At 44.7% G+C, this 16,741-nt stretch overlaps 1 protein-coding gene across 3 annotated transcripts in view; it reads left to right on the top strand.

Annotated features, from left to right (window-relative positions):
- LOC120995263 (serine/arginine-rich splicing factor 5-like) overlaps positions 1 to 16,741 on the top strand; it is a 37,980-nt gene that overhangs the window by 12,801 nt on the left and 8,438 nt on the right. For all 3 annotated transcript variants that reach the window (XM_040424361.1, XM_040424360.1, XM_040424359.1), the window contains exon 4: positions 9,770 to 9,981. In XM_040424361.1, the coding sequence (XP_040280295.1) occupies positions 9,770 to 9,981 (212 nt within the window). The remainder of the gene's footprint in view (positions 1 to 9,769; positions 9,982 to 16,741) is intronic.

Raw genomic sequence — 16,741 nt, 5'->3', positions numbered from 1 at the left:
CATGTTCCCCTTTCACTAGGTGGACCTCCTACGTTCATGCTGGATTATGGGGTATGTCCTGCTTCTCTGAAGTAGGTACGGCCTTGGGCATCACTCCCTTTTGGGACGGGCCTTTGCACTCTTGCCGACTGCAGCTTGCCAGGTACATTTTCCCCCCCTTTCGGGGCGGACTGATTGCGTTCCATCGCATGCTATACTAGGCTTGTGCATAACTCCCTTTCAGGTTGCACTTTGCAATTCCGTACATGCTGTGGCACTCTGTGGCGAGCCCAACCTTTTTTCGCAGTGAGCGGACGTTCTTGGCATTGTTTGGGCCGTGTATGCCTTCTCCTCCTGTAGGTGGGTTGGCCTTCTCACTGCTTACGGGGCTGCTCGTACGTATGCCTCACCTGCTTCCTGCGGCATACTTTTGTTTTCTTGGGATACGAAGCCTTACACTCGTCTCTAAGGAGTTCATTCTATCCACCTGACCCGGACAGGCTCTATTGCTCTCTGCTGCACCGAGCTGGGTGGTACTCATTCATTTAGTTGGCCTTTCATCCCAGGGAGTGTTCGTGGGTCCTAGATGCGTGCCCATTCGGCCTTCCGCGGCATTGCTTCCTTGTGCTAGTGGTCACATGGTCGAGAGTGCTGTTGCCTGCTGCGCCCCTCGAATTCTTCGTTGGCTCTGGCAGGACTGCGGTTTCCTTGCCTGCTGCAATTTCCTCCTCTTCGGATGCAGTGTGGTATGAGTCCTTCCTCTTGGCGCCTCTACGCTTCAGTCTGATCTGCTACCAGGTTCGGGCCGCTTTTCTCGGGAAGATCACCCAACTTCTCTTGGGTGCTCGATTACCCAGGTCCGGAGGACCTCCGCCTTGAGTTCTTCAGGGTATTCGCCTTCTGCGAGGCGGTGTTCCGGGCGTCTCACAGTGTAGCGGAGTTCTGCTTTTGGGCTGTCCTATGGCTTCCCTGTTGCCACTCCTCCTCCTTTCGGTTGGAGGGTGTTATGCCGGCCTCTGTCTCGACTACCTTATCGCCGGCTCTGTTTGGCTCCCGCTTGGTACAGATCACTCTGATGTGGCTTCTGCCCCGCCAGACTTCAGAGGCTGTTCTTTCACTGTCCTCCCTTCTGGGAGAGCATGGTTGTTCATGTGGATGGTTCCGGTGTTCCTTTTGGCCTGGTACTGTCTCCCTTGTTCACACTGGCTGTATTAGCTGTGTGCCTATTTACCGAGTCTACCGCGTTCTGTCCTCCCGCTGAGTGCAGATTGCGTGGTCCATTCTAAGACAATGGTCCTGCGGTAGACTTACCTTCTCGGTAACTTGGGGGGACTACCTTTCGGTCCAATTTGTCCTTTGATCTCCCACACCGGGACTGTACAACGTGGCTACATCAGCATGGACTTTAGCCTTGTCTTGTCCTGGCATCTGGCGGATCCTTTGGGTCCTTTCCGTCTGTCCTTCTGCTCCCCCACTCGGGTGGATACGGGACAACGTTGCTCGAGGGCCGACGGGACCAGTTTTTTGTCGACCCTTCTGCCCGTGTTACTGGTCTGCGCCTGATCACATTGGGTTTTCGCCCGCTTGCCAGGCGACTCCAGCGGGTTCGCTACTGTCCGCTCCTGGCTGTGTTTTGTCCAGGATCTGTCGTAAGACTTAGGGTTTTTTTGTCTTGGGTTCTGTGGGAAGCTGTGCATTCCCCACTCTGAATTTCTCTCCCCATGGTTCTGTCTTTTTTCCAGTCCGGCCTGGACCTGGGACTCCTTTACTTGAGGTGTCAAGTGTCTGCGCTGTTCTTCCTCTTCCAGCGTTCCCCGGCCCTCTGGGCCTGTCAAGTCCTTCTTCCTCGGAGTGGCTCTTTGGTTCCTCTGTACTGTCCTTCGGTACCCCGCCCTGGGGAATACATACTGAGCTCTCGGCGCTCCAATCTTTGTCCTTGGAGCCGTTACAGAAGTTCTCTCTACCCCTTCTGTCCTGTACGGTTGTGTTTCCGTATCAGTCGTGCCTCTGACGGGTGTCTGAATGGCCCCTTTTTTGTTCCGAGCCTTCTGTCTTTTCCCAGGACAGGGCTGTTCTACATCCCGTTTCTTCCTTCCTTCTGAAGGTGGTGTTTGCCTTTCGCTTCAACACTTCACCGATTTGGACGTTGTTTGGGCCTTGCCGTTTTTACTTGGAGATCTCCGACTCTTGTCGACGTTCGGCCTCTTGGGTTTCCAGGAGGTCCGTGCATAGGGTTGACGGACTCCAGGGTGGTTTTTCCTCCGCTTTATCAGATTGACTATTGCTGAGGTTACCGCACCAAGGGCAGGATTCTGCCTTTGGTGTCACCGTTTATTTCACCAGAGCGGTCGGTGCCTCCTGGGCCGGAGGCATTGGGCTTCGGCCATGCATTTGGGCAAGGCGGCCACAGGTCTTCCTTGCACGCCTTACCGAGTTCTACAGGGTGCATACTCTGGCTTTGGCAGATGCTGCCTTGGCCCGCCTGGGTCTGCAGGCGGCGGTTCATTGATGCCTTTCGGGTGCTTCACCTTGGAGCTGTGGTCCCTCCCCTTTTGGACTGCTTTTGAACGTCCCAAGGTCTTCTGTGTCCCCCAAGGAAACTGGGCGAGAAAACGAGATTTTTGTATAACTTACCAGTAAAATCTTTCTCGCTCTTTCCTTGGGGGACACAGCACCCACCCATTCATTGTTTTTCTCTGCACGGTTTCCGAGTTTTTTGTTACCCGTTGGGTAGTTGGCTTGTTGGTTCCTTGTTGGACTTTGCCTTTTCTCACTACTTGGACACGCAACTGGCACTCTCTCTCCAGGCTGAGGGTATAGCTGTGGAGGAGGGGCTTAACAGTTTTCACTTAGTGTCACGCCTCCTATGGAGATGAGCTATACCCAAGGTCTTCTGTGTCCCCCAAGGAAAGAGCGAGAAAGAGATTTTACTGGTAAGTTATACAAAAATCTCGTTTTTCACAGCCAAGTGTTTCTAAATTCTATCAATCGCTTGTTGGGTCAAAGCATTCACTTCACCCCTTGATCAATCCTTGAGGAGTGTAGTTTCCAATGGGGTCACTTTTTGGGGTTTTCTTTCTAGGGGTCTCTTCAAAATGTGACATGGCACCTGAAAACCATTCCAGCAAAATCTGCCCTCCAAAAACAATATTGCGCTCTTTTCCTTCTGAGTCCTACCATGTGCCCATAAAGAGATTTACACCACATATAGGGTGTTTATGTAGACTTCAGAATCAGGGTAATAAATATTGAGGTTTGATTTGCTGTTAACCCTTGCTGTATTACAGGAAAAATAGATTTAAAGGTAAAATCTGCACAGAAAAAAAGATATTTTTAAATTTCACTTCCAGTTTGCTTTAATTCCTGTGGAACATTTTGCGAGAATCATTTGTCTTAAAATCAGAAAAATTTCTGCAATTTTTTAATTTATTTTTTTACATAAAAGTAACACGTCAACTCAAATTCGCCACTAACATGAAGTACGATGTGTCACGAGAAAACAATCTTCAAATTCCTGGATCAATAAAAGCGTTCCGAAGTTTAAGAAAAAAAAAATGACACATTAACACAAAAAAATCCTCTGTCCTTAAAGGGGTCATGCCAACCTTTAAAGGGTCACAGTTTTCATAAAGCTTTTCATATGTCATAGAAACATAAGTGCTGATTGCTATAACAAGTCGTGAGAGGCTCTCTCTCCTCGCTGCAGCAGACAGAATTGAGATGGGCCAATAGACTTCATATTGAGTCAGGGGGGCTTTCCTGTCCTGCAGTGAGGAAAGGTCGATATGAGAGCGCTTCTCTCTCCTGGTTCTAGCTATGTAGTGATCTCTATGACATATCAAAAGTCTTACAAAAGCTGAGTGACCCATTCAAGTTAGCCACTATCTAGAGGATAAGGGACAACCAGTCAGTAGAGAGGGCCCAACCATTGGCACCTTTCTGGGCTTAACTCCTCAAATCAGCTCTAGATTACCATTCTAGTAATATATTTTTATGTAACATGGTAATTTTGGCCTTAACCCGTTTGCTACCAACACCGTACATGTACGGCGCTGGCTGCTCTGGCTTAAATACCAGCGTCGTCGATCAGCTGCAGGGGTCCAGCAGTGACTGATAACCCCTGCTGTATGCGCCGGCATCAGTGAAAACACTGATGCCGGCGCATTAAAGGGATTCTGTCACCAGGTTTCACCCCTGTCAGCTAAACATATGCTGATGTTCAGGGCCTCATCACGATTCCTAATGTGGGCTTCTAAATGTGATCCGTAGCCTTATTTTGCTAAAAAACAGGTTTTACTAACCTGTCACTCAAAGAAATAAGGTGCCCAAGGGGATGTCGGGGGATGTCAAGGGATGCAAGGTGCCGGCCGCACCCACCGCCGTTTGTGCCCAGCGCCGCCTTTCCAGACTTCTGCACCGCCTCCTAATCCTCTGTGCCGCCTCTCGCTCTCCCTCCCTCCCCCCTCCTCCTGCTGTAAGATTTTGCGCATGCGCACAGGGCTCTGAGAGGCTGGCGCCAGAGTGCAGGTCATACCTGGGTTGAGCGAAGTGCCGGCGCATACGCACTTCGCTTTAAGAAGCCAAATCGAGAAGTCCGCACGGGCGCATCAGGCAGAGCCCTGTGCGCACGCGCGAGATCTCACAGCAGGAGGAGGGAGAGGCGGCACAGAGGATTAGGAGGCGGTGCAGAAGTCTGGAAAGCCGGCGCTGGGCACGAATGGCGGTGGGTGCAGCCGGCAGCTTGCATCCCTTGACATCTGCTTGGGCAGCTTATTTCTTTGAGTGACAGGTTAGTAAAACCTGTTTTTCAGCAAAATAAGGCTACGGATCACATTTTAGAAGCCCACATTAGGAATCCTGATGAGGCCCTGAACATCAGCATATGTTTAGCTGACAGGGGTGAAACCTGGGGACAGAATCCCTTTAACACTAGATGTGCCGCGGTCAGCGCTGACCACGGCACGTGCGATGTCCGTGCAGGGAGGGAGCACCCATCGGGTCCCCGCGCTACTGTGGACGGGGGACTCGATGGCTTGGACGGCAAGCCCGATGCTTTCAGTAGGCATCGTGGCTGCCTTCCGTGACAGCCTGTGAGATCCAGCCCCCTGGATCTCACAGGCAAGCAGGCTGAAGTGTATTACAGTGGTAATACACTTACAGCCAATGCATTACAATACAGACATATTGTAATGCATTGTACAGGGGATCAGACCCCCAAAAGTTGAAGTACCAGAGTGGGACAAAAAATAAAGTGTAAAATAAAGTTTTACAAAAAAAATTGTAAGTTTTAAGTAAAAAAAAAAAAGTCCTTTTCCCAAAATAAAGTAAAAAAATAAATTGGGGAAAAAAAAGAAAAGTAGACCTATTAGGTATCGCTGCGTCTGTATCGACCGGCTCTATAAAAATATCACATGATCCATCCTGTCAGGTGAACGCCGTAAAAAAATAAAAACAGTGCCAAAAAAGCCTTTTCTGGACACCTTGCCCCACAAAAAGTGTAATACCAAGCGATCAAAAAATCTGCTCTATAAAAACATCACATGAGATGGCCCCTCGGGTGAATGTTGAAAAAAAATAAAAAATAATTCACTTGAATGGGTCTGCAAATCCGGAGGTGCGGAACGGAAGCAGTACGGAGTTCTTCCGTGGGGTTCCGATCCGTGCTTCTGTTCCGCAAAAAAATATAACCTGTTCTATCTTTTTGCAGAACGGATGGATCACGAACCCATTGAAGTTGAATGGGTCTGGATCCGTCCCGGCCGCCGCATGGAAGTTGCCCATGCATTGGGGACCACAAATTGCGGTCCCCAATACACGGAACGGAACTAATACGTTTGTGTGCAAGAGGCCTAATACCAAGCGATCAAAAAGTCTCATGTACCCCCAGGGTGGATTTGACTTAAATCAAACTATTTAAATCACGATTTAAATCACTAGTCAGTAAGGCTTGATTTAAATCATAGTTTTCTACATAAAGACTAATTCTTGCTGGTATAACTTATAATATGCAAGTAGATAAAGATTTTTTAGAATAACATATTTTCATATTAGTTTGATTAGGTTGATTCTGTATTCATAGGTTTGTAGAAGTTAGGATTAAGGTATTTTTCTCAACTCTGTTCATGTTATAACATTTTTGCTGTGAAGAAGAGGCATGTGATCTCTGCTGAGTCAAATTCAGTTTTGAGAACTGCAAAAGTAAACCAAGCATCTGTGATAATATCTTGTAGGCAGAGAAACTGCCCAATAATCTTAAAAAAAATCCTCTGGAAGAGCATGACATTGTGAATGATTAATGAATTTATTTACCAAAAAAATTTACATATACAGCCTTATTCTACATAATTGAAAAACGAATCTTTATTTCATGATGGAATAACCTTTGGATGGTAATATATTTTCCTCAAAAAGCATTTTATATAAAAAAAAAATCTGATTTTAAGTTTAATAAAATCCGAAATTTCTTTGTATTTTTTTTATTTTTTTTAAATCATAGATTTTTATCCACCCTGTGTACCCCAAAATGATACCAATGAAAATGTCGCCTCATCCCGCAAAAAATGAGCCCTCACATAAGACAATCACTCAAAAAATGAAAACCAATGGCACCCGTAAACCAATCCATCAAAATCTGCACTGCAAAAGCCATATGGTGCTCCTTCCATTCTGAGTCCTGCCATGAGCCCCCACTGCAGGTTTACCACAACATATGGGGTGTTGACATATTCAGGAGAAAATGGGTAACAAATTATGGGGTGCTTTTTCACCTGTTACCCCTTGTGGAAATGAAAAATTTGGGGCTAAAGCAACATTTTATTGGAAGAAATGAAACTTTTTCATTTGCACAGTCAGGTGTTTCGCTTAGGGTGTCAAAGTGCTCAGTCCCCCCCCCCCCCCCTAATATATTCTTTAAGGGGTGTAGTTTCCAAAATGGGGTCACTTTTTGAGGGTTTCCACTGTAGGGGTACATCAGGGTTTCTTCAAATACAAAATGGTGCCTAAAAACCATTCTAGCAAAATCTGCATCCAAAATCCATATGCCGCTGCTTTCCTTCTGACCTCTAGCACATGCCCATAGAGCAGTTTACCGCCACATATGGGGTATTTCTGTAAACTGCAGAATCAGAGTAATGCATATTGAGGTTTATTTTGCTGCTAACCCTTGCTGTGCTGCAAGAAAATAATTATTTACATAAAAAATCTAGCAAAAAAGTGAAATTTTACCTCCATTTTCCTTTAATTCTCGTGGAACACCTCAAGGGTTAACAAAAAGTTTGTAACATCAGTTTGGAATAATTTGAGGGGTGTAGTTTCTAAATGGGGTCATTTATGGGTGGTTTCCATTACGTAAGCCCCTCCAAAATCACTTTATAACTGAATTGGTGCTTAAAAAAAATGGTTTTGGAAATTTTGGTGAAACATTTGCGAATATTGCTTCTAAAAATTCGAAGCCTTCTAACGCCCTAAAAAAATAAAATGACATTTACAAAATTTAAGCCAACATAAAACAGACATATGGGAATGTTGATTTGATAACTGTTATGAGGTATTAAAGAGGACCTTTCACTAGATTAAAAAAATCTAACGAAGTATACAGACATGAGAGCGACGCCCAGGGATCTCCCTTGCACTTACTATTATCCCTGGCGCCGCTCCGTTCTCCCGCGTATTGCCTCGGTATCTTTCATATGTTCGGCTCCACCCAGTTGAGCCTGCCGGCGTCTCTTTCTCCATGCTGTAGCGCTGGCCAATCGCAGCGCTCAGCTCATAGCCTGAGAGAAAAAAGCCTCTCAGGCTATGAGCTGAGCGCTGCGATTCAAATTAGAAAATTGTGAATTTTTCCAAATGTTTTGATAAATTTTGGTTTTTTTTTTTTATAAATAAAGGTGAAAATATATCGACTCAAATTTACCGCTTACCATGAAGTAAAATTGTCACGAGAAAACAGTCTCAGAATGGCTTGGATAAGAAAAAGCATCCCAAAGTTATTACCACATAAAGTGACGCGTGTCAGATTTGCAAAAATCGGCCTGGGATTTAAAGGGTTTCTGTCACCCCATTAAACCGTTTTTTTTTTTTTTTTTCTTTAATAATAATCCCTATAGTGCGATCTCATGATACATAATCAAATTAATAATTTTGGTTCAGTAGATTTTGCTAAAAAACGATTTTTAAAATATGCTAATTACCTTGCTACCAGCAAGTAGGGCGGCTATTGCTGGTAGCAGCCGCATCCTCCGATGGTAATGACGCCCCCTCGGCATGCTGATTGACAGGGCCAGGGAAGGTATCCTTCTCTGCTGGCGCTGTTAGAATTTGAAATCTCGCGCCTGCGCCGTAGCTGGCTTCAATCGGCGCAGTCGCACTGAGAGGCGGCCGCTCTGCTCGACCGCTCATCCTCAATGCGCCTGCGTCGATGACGTCATCGCAATACACCCGGAAGAGAAGACGCCGGCGTCTTCTCTTCCGGGTTGTATGCGATGACGTTCATCGACGCAGGCGCATTGAGGATGGAGCGCGGTCGAGCAGAGCGGCCGCCTCTCAGTGCGCCCTGCGCCGATTGAAGCCAGCTACGGCGCAGGCGCGAGATTTCAAATTCTAACAGCGCCAGCTGAGAAGGATTACCTTCCCCTGGCCCTGTCAATCAGCATGCCGAGGGGGCGTCATTACCATCGGAGGATGCGGCTGCTACCAGCAAGTAGCCGCCCTACTTGCTGGTAGCAAGGTAATTAAGCATATTTTAAAAAATCGGTTTTTTAGCCAAAATCTACTGTAACCAAAAATTATTAATTTGATTATGTATCATGAGATCGCACTATAGGGATTATTATAAAGAAAAAAAAAAAAAAAACGTTTTAATGGGGTGACAGAAAACCCTTTAAGATGAAAACGTGGCTCAGTAGTAAAAGGGGTTGTACCAAGTACTAAGAGAGATAAACTGACTGGTCAGTGAGGGGTCTGAACGCTTGGCCCATCCACTGATCCTCAGAGCAGTGGTCCATTTCGCCCAGCCTGGAGGAGCGGCAGGTCGGCATGAGGCCTTGCTGCTCCATTCATTCTTTGTGGGGCATGTTGAAAATAGCTGTGTCGTATTTGGCTTTTGGCTATCTTCTGGCAGTCCCATAGAGAATCAGCTCCATCAAGGACAGGGGATTGGGTCCTTTGTTCTTAGGATCGGTGGGGGCCAAGCGGTCAGACCCCCACCGATCAGTGAGTTGTTCCCTTTAATATTTTTTACAACCCCTTTAATGCCAAAACTTGCTTGGTAAATAAATAGGTTAAACCAGCCATAATAAACAGTTTAAGTTTTTTTTTTTTTTTTTATGATCCTGAATACAGTTTAATATGATCTTCAGCTGAATCTCTGTAGGAATGGAGCTCATGAGGAGACATGAAGTACAGACAGCAGGGTGTTGGTGAGGCTAATGAGCAGCAGCAGTTGTATGCAGTCTCCATTACCACAGTCTCATTTCATTTCTCATTATCTCCATTCCTACAGAGATTCAGCTAAATATATACTCACCTGTATTCCGATCATTAATTACCCAAACAAGTAGGACAAGAGTATGAGACAGCTCTACCTCAGTGTTATGAAGTAACTTGTCCTGCTGTGTGGTTAGGACAGGTTTTGTGTGTACTAATAGGATGGCGGCCATTTTATTTCTCCTAATGATTGCTCCCTAGACCAAAGGAGCCATTATACCTAATGAAAGATTAAAGAATTTTAATTGCATTAATTCTCCGAGAACCCTGTTAAGTAATTTTTTTTCACCATTTACTCTTTTTAAAGGACTTTATGGGGCAAGTGGGGGAGGTCACCTTTGTTGATGCTAATCACCTACGGCCTAATGAAGGAATCACCGAATTCCGTTCATACTCTGATAATGAAGAGAGCGCTCGAAACGACTGGATGGTAAAGAAATCAATGGTCGAAAAGATCCGTCTTGTGGGGATAGAGCTGGATCTTGGGCCAGACGCTCTTCCTCACCGCAGCCGTTCAAGGTAATATGTTCAATGATGTAAGTGATAAACTAATCAATTATTAGACTGACTTCTGAATTAAAGGGTTATTCCGGTGGGTAAAAGTTATCCTCTATCCACAGGATGGGGGGATAACGATCAGATTGGTGTGGGCCCTACTGCTGGGACCCCCACTGAGCTTGAGAACGGGGGCCCCCCTGCTGCTCCTCTGAAATGACCAGAGCGGCCGGTTGCACATGTGTGCGGCCGCTTCATTCATTTTCTAAGGGAGTTTTGGAGATAGCAGAGTAGCGTGCTCACCTATCTCCGGAACTCCCTTAGAAATAAATGGAGCGACCAGCCACTCCGGCCATTTGAGGGGAGCAGCAGGCGGTTATTGTGATCGGTGGGGGTCCCCAGTGGTTAGGGACCCCCCACCGATCTGGTAGTCAATCTCCTATCCTGTGGATAGGGAATAATTTTTATCTACTGGAATACTCCTTAAGCTGTGGACTAGAATACAGGCTGTATCACAGGGGGTCAGTATAAGTAAAACAGTACCTTTTTTTAAAAAAAAAAAAAGTGACTCTGCTTAAAGGGAATGTGTCATCAGAAAATGACCTGCTGTTAAAATCACTTTTTATGTTAAACATATTTTTAATTTTCCATGCAATTTACATGTCTAATTGGCGCCACAATTCTTTATTGCAGTTAACTCATTCTAATCCTGCCTGTAATGATATCACCTCTGTGTATAGATAAAACAGGATCCACTATACCAGAGTAGATGATTTTAAAAGCTTATCTATTCGTTCTTTCTACAATGACCTTTCCCTTGTAAGTCAATGGGGTCCCCTCCTGACATGGGGCTGCAATTTTCTTAAAGGGGTTATCCCATGACTAATGTAAAAATTAGATGTGAAATCCATAAAGTACATGACAATCTCTTTGTAACAAAGCTAAAACCAGCCCTGTACCTCACATCAGAGATGTTCACATACATTTCTCTGCTAGATTTAAATCAAGCTGAAAGCTCAAGGGAAGTGTCTTTTCTGCTTGCAGGCTAAGGGGGCGTGTCTCAGCTCTCCCTATCACAGCTCAGGAGGCAATTGAAGGATGAACCTGAGCATGTGCGGCCATCTAGGTGAACAGGACAAAAGAATTGAAAAAAACAAACAGCAGGTGGCGCTATACAGATATATTTTATTAAATAAACTTTGTGGCTATGCTAAATTTTTTATTACATGCAATTATAAAAGATATTCAGATCCCGTTGCCTAGTTTGAAAAACTAGAATATTGTTCATGGGGCAACCCCTTTAATGATTTTTAAAATGCTGTTAAGAATAGCTCAGGCAAGATGGCTGCCCCCCATAATCATGTTCTGGAAATAGAAGAAATAAATCTGCAATCAGAAAAGCAAAACAGATTAGAAGAAAAAGATATGTGCCACACTCTGATTTTAACTGGCAGATAAAACTTTTGGTGACACATTTCCTTTGACTAGTACAAGACTGGACCATTTACCCCTTTCCTGACTAGGCACATTTTCGTAATACGTGCTTCATTTTCGTAATACGTGCTTCTTTGAAATCCATAAAAAAAAAATCCCCGTTCAGGTATGTACATGTAAAGAATTTTTGCGACTTTTGGGTGAATACATGTGGCTTTTGTCATTTTTATTTTTTTATTTTTCTAAAGGGTAAAAAATGTTAAAAACAAGAAAGATGTTTTTTTTACCAATAAACACAATACATTTTTTGTTAATTGGACAATAGTCAACTAAAATATGTATTTTTAATTAGGTCTCCTTTCCATGCAGGTTGATTAGATATATGCGATGTATGGGTTATGGTCGCTGGGGACATGGCTAGAAGCTGTGATGCCTTCTTTTTGTTATATTTTTTATTTTAAACTTGTGTGCAAAATTCAGACCTTTGGGGAACACTTAACATTACAATTTTAATTTTTATTGCAGATTTCTGTAACTGGGGCTGACATAGTTATCCCAAGCTTACGGGGTAAATTTTTTTAATACAGCCCTTAGAGAGGTTGTGCGTGATTGTACAGCATCTCTGCAGAGTTGAACTGAGTCTGAGAAGACCCAGCAGACTCACACTCCTGGAGGTCATATAGCTGCTCCGGACCGGATCTCTGTACAGTATCTGTAGGGCGATGAGGGAAGGCATGGTGAAAAACGTCCCTACTTTCTCTATGGGGAGCCTTGCTGTCACTGCGATCTCTGCACAGTTGGTTTAAAACTCCGTGCTGACATATATGCCGAACCACCTGGATGTGTATAGTCAAACAGGCAGTAAGGAAGGGTTAAACATTGTCAGCGTTAATGGTGAAAATACACCCCTCAACAACCATGCACTTGTACCCTTTTAGCGATAGGACCTAGCTTTGAGACCTTGAATTTTCCATGACGAGGGCTCATGCAAAAAATACGAATGAACGTCCATGTGCATTACGTATTTTAGCAGGAACGGAACAGCTGGCCTTTAATAGAATAGTCCTATTCTTGTCAGTAATGCGGACAATAATAGGACATGTTCTATCCCTTTGCGGAACGGACATACGGAAACGGAATACACATGGAATAACTTCAGATTTTTTTAAAAAATTTTTTTGAGGAACCATGGAAATGAATTGCGCAAAAAAAACGGAACGGACACGGAAAAAAAAAATACGTTTGTGTGCATGAGCCCTGAGTTAGGAACCATTTTGGGGTACATAAGGTATGTGGGGGGCAGTATGATTAAAATAATGACAAATTAATATAGTTTTTGTTATCTTATGCTATTTGCACAATAAAAGCCCCAACAAAATAATTTGTTTTCCATTACACCTCATGACAGCACCCAGCACGTGGAGTCCATCCCCCAGGCAGGAAACACTAATTTCCAAGATCTTTAAAAGTACTATCGCCCTCCTCAGTTTCTTGTCCATAGGACAGGGGAATGGTGCCCTAGGATTTGGGTTAGATGCTGCTGGACCTCCTTCCTCCCTTTAGCATCTGTGGAATGGAGGTTACCTGATTGGTGTAAGTCTCCACCAGGAGCAACCATGTAGTCTGGAAGTTCACATTTGCCCTGCAAAAGGCTCTTTGTGCTCTTGGCTCCCACAGTGGTGGTGTGGTGCCCACTGCTGGTTCTCCATTGTATCCTCTGGGGGGCCTGGCTCTAGTGTTTGGATGAGAGGGTAGCCTCCTTACCCACACGCCCTGTTCGACTCCGGTTGTCTTCCTCCTCCTGTATGGCACTCTCTCTGCACAAGAGCACCTGCCTTTCATGGAGTTTGTGGGATTCTGGGTGGAGAATGTTGAAGAGAGCTTTGGTGATCGGGTGTGCATGTTCGGCAGAAGTGGTACTGCAGCATGACACCTGCATTCCAGAGTGGAGCCCGGAAAGTAGAGAAGGGGTTCAGCAGTGGGAGGGAGAGCACAGCCTACGGTCGTGGCCAAAAGTTTGAGAATTGCATAAATATTGGAAATTAGAAAAGTTGCTGCTTAAGTTTTTATAATAGCAATTTGCATATACTCCAGAATGTTATGAAGAGTGATCAGATGAATTGCATAGTCCTTCTTTGCATGAAAATTAACTTAATCCCAAAAATACCTTCCACTGCAATATCATTGCTGTCATTAAAGGACCTGCTGAGATCATTTCAGTAATCGTCTTAACTCAGGTGAGAATGTTGACAAGCACAAGGGCTGGAGATCATTATGTCAGGCTGATTGGGTTAAAATGGCAGACTTGACATCTTAAAAGGAAGATTGATGCTTGGAAATCATTGTTCTTCCATTGTTAACCATGGTGACCTGCAAAGAAACGCGCGCAGCATCATTGCGTTGCATAAAATGGCTTCACAGGCAAGGATATAGTGGCACCTCAATCAACAATTTATAGGATCATCAAGAACTTCAAGGAAAGAGGTTATAATTCTTGTTAAGAAGGCTTCAGGGCGTCCAAGAAAGTCCAGCAAGCGCCAGGATCGCCTCCTAAAGGGATCACGCTGCGGGATCGGTAAGTGCCACCAGTGCAGAGCTTGCTCAGGAATGGCAGCAGGCAGGTGTGAGCGCATCTGCACGCACAGTGAGGCGAAGACTTTTGGAAGATGGCCTGGTGTCAAGAAGGGCAACAAAGAAGCCACTTCTCTCCAAAAAAAACATCAGGGACAGATTGATCTTCTGCAGAAAGTATGGTGAATGGACTGCTGAGGACTGGGGCAAAGTCATATTCTCCGATGAAGCCACTTTCCGATTGTTTGGGGCATCTGGAAAAAGGCTTGTCCGGAGAAGAAAGGGTGAGCGCTAACATCAGTCCTGTGTCATGCCAACAGTAAAGCATCCTGAGACCATTCATATGTGGGGTTGCTTCTCATCCAAGGGAGTGGGCTCACTCACAATTTTGCCCAAAAACACAGCCATGAATAAAGAATGGTACCAAAACACCCTCCAACAGCAACTTCTTCAAACAATCCAACAACAGTTTGGTGAAGAACAATGCATTTTCCAGCACGATGGAGCACCGTGCCATAAGGCAAAAATGATAACTAAGTGGCTCGGGGACCAAAACGTTGACATTTTGTGGGTCCATGGCTGGAAACTCCCCAGATCTTAATCCATTGAGAACTTGTGGTCAATCTCAAGAGGCGGGTGGGACAAACAAAAACCCACTAATTCTGACAAACCTCCAAGAAGTGATTATGAAAGAATGGGTTGCTATCAGTCAGGAATTGGCCCAGAAGTTGATTGAGAGCATGCCCCAGTCGAATTGCAGAGATACCTGAAAAGAAGGGCCAACACTGCAAATACTGACTCTTTGCATAAAATGTCATGTAATTGTCGATAAAGCCTTTGAAACGTATGAAGTGTGTGTAATTATATTTCACTACATCACAGAAACAACTGAAACAAAGATCTAAAAGCAGTTTAGCAGCAAACTTTGTGAAAACTAATATTTGTGTCATTCTCAAAACTTTTGGCCACGACTGTACAAGTTGGAGACTCCAGCCAGCTACCTTGGGAAGAGGTTTTGTACCGCCAGAGATTCAGTTTGTGGCAGTGATACTTCCCTAAAGAAACTACTCTCTAAACAGCCATGCAGGAAGGAGACAGAGCAGGGTTTGTACTCTGGGTTGGATAAGAAGAGTGTCCCGTCCCCCCCTATCTTTTCATTTTATTGGAGAGAGATTTAGATTTACTGATATGGTGTGTATTGTTTTAGGGTACTGGGTACACCCCAAAGAAGCTAGACACAAGTCCAAGGGCAAGCAATGTGGCAGGCGTAGAAAGAAACTGGCACCATCTTATACTAAGTTACTTTTAAGTTACTTGTTTAAAATAAGTTGGTGAAAGAGTCTCCATTCTTTGAGTAATTCAGAGCATGATTAGATTTTTAAAAGCCTTCACCACACTACATAGGGAAAAAAAGTCTCGCGAATATCAGTAGCGGACTCTAGTGACTCACGATTTGGAAGAGGAAAGGGCATATTGGGGGTTCTGACTCATCGTCTGATGATCAGTCAGGGAGATTCTGTTTCAAAAAAAGATATTGATCCTTCCTCAAAGCGGTCAAGGACTATGGAATTGGAGGATATTTAAGTACCTAAGGTGTCTTTAGGAGCAGATGTTTGACTGTCTTAGATCAGGAGATCTAGAGTTTTTCCTTTCCAAAAGAGGTAAAAAGAAAAAAACTGTTGAGAGGGACGATATTGCTATAGTGGCAGGACTAATTCCAAAAGTTCATGCTCCGTAGCTAAAATTAGCAGAAGGTTCGCCTTTGCCTTTGAGGCTGATATGGGTGCTTTGGGATCCGATTGAATAAGAGGGCCGATGTTTATTTTAGGATCGTGACACATCCATATCAGCCCTCAAGTTCAACATGGTCACAACTTCTGTAGCTAGGTCTCCTAGAGCTCATGCACATTTTTTTTTGTCCATAATCCGTTCGGTTTGGGAAATTTACTGTGTGCGTTCCGTGTCCGCATGTCCGTTCCTTGTCCGCATTACAGACAAAGATAGGACTGTTCTATTATGGGGTCCCATTCGTTTTGCTAAATGTGGAACACACACAGCCCGTATCCGTGTTTTGCGGATCTGAATTTGTGGTCCGCAAAACACATGAGCCCTTAGGCTGTGGTTAAGGCAGCTAGAGTCTCATATTTTGAATAGAACCCCCAGAGAAACAACTTCTGTAGTCTGTCCTACTATGTCTAAAATCGTGGACTTGAAAAAGCAAAGCAGAGAGAGAGATTGGGGGTTTCTAAAAAGCGGTCAGATTGGAGAAAGCAAATCTTGGTGTTTCTTCTTTAAGTCCCAGCCTCAGTCCTCCAGTAGCACTCAGCAATGACACCAGGTCTCAGGGGGAGGGGGGTGTTGACTTTTTTTCTTTTTTCAGGCCCGGAAAACCATCTCCATAAGTTTCTGGGCCAGAAGTATTATAAAAGGAGACTATTGGCTCAATTTCAACAATCCCTACCTGAGAGATTCAAGATAACAGACCTAAAGAGGACCTTTCATGGGTCCAGACTTTATAAACTAAGTATCAGGGTATGTAGGGCATACAGCGGGGATCTAATAGCGCTTACTATTTTTTCTGGGCGCCGCTCCGTTTGCCCTCTGTGGCCCCCATTAAATTCTCCAGCGCTGTATGCTAATTTTCGCATCGGAACAGGGAGGAGGAGACTGCCCTGTTTCTCCTTGCTGTGAGCTGTCCAATCGCAGTGGAGAGCGGTCACAGCCAGGGAGAAAAAAAAAACTCCCCTTCTCCCTGGCTGTGACTCTCTCCACTGGAAAA

Source organism: Bufo bufo, chromosome 3, assembly GCF_905171765.1.
Source record: "Bufo bufo chromosome 3, aBufBuf1.1, whole genome shotgun sequence".
NCBI lineage: Eukaryota > Metazoa > Chordata > Amphibia > Anura > Bufonidae > Bufo > Bufo bufo.
Note: the sequence above shows the minus strand (reverse complement) of the source record. Positions and strands in the feature narration are given on the sequence as shown.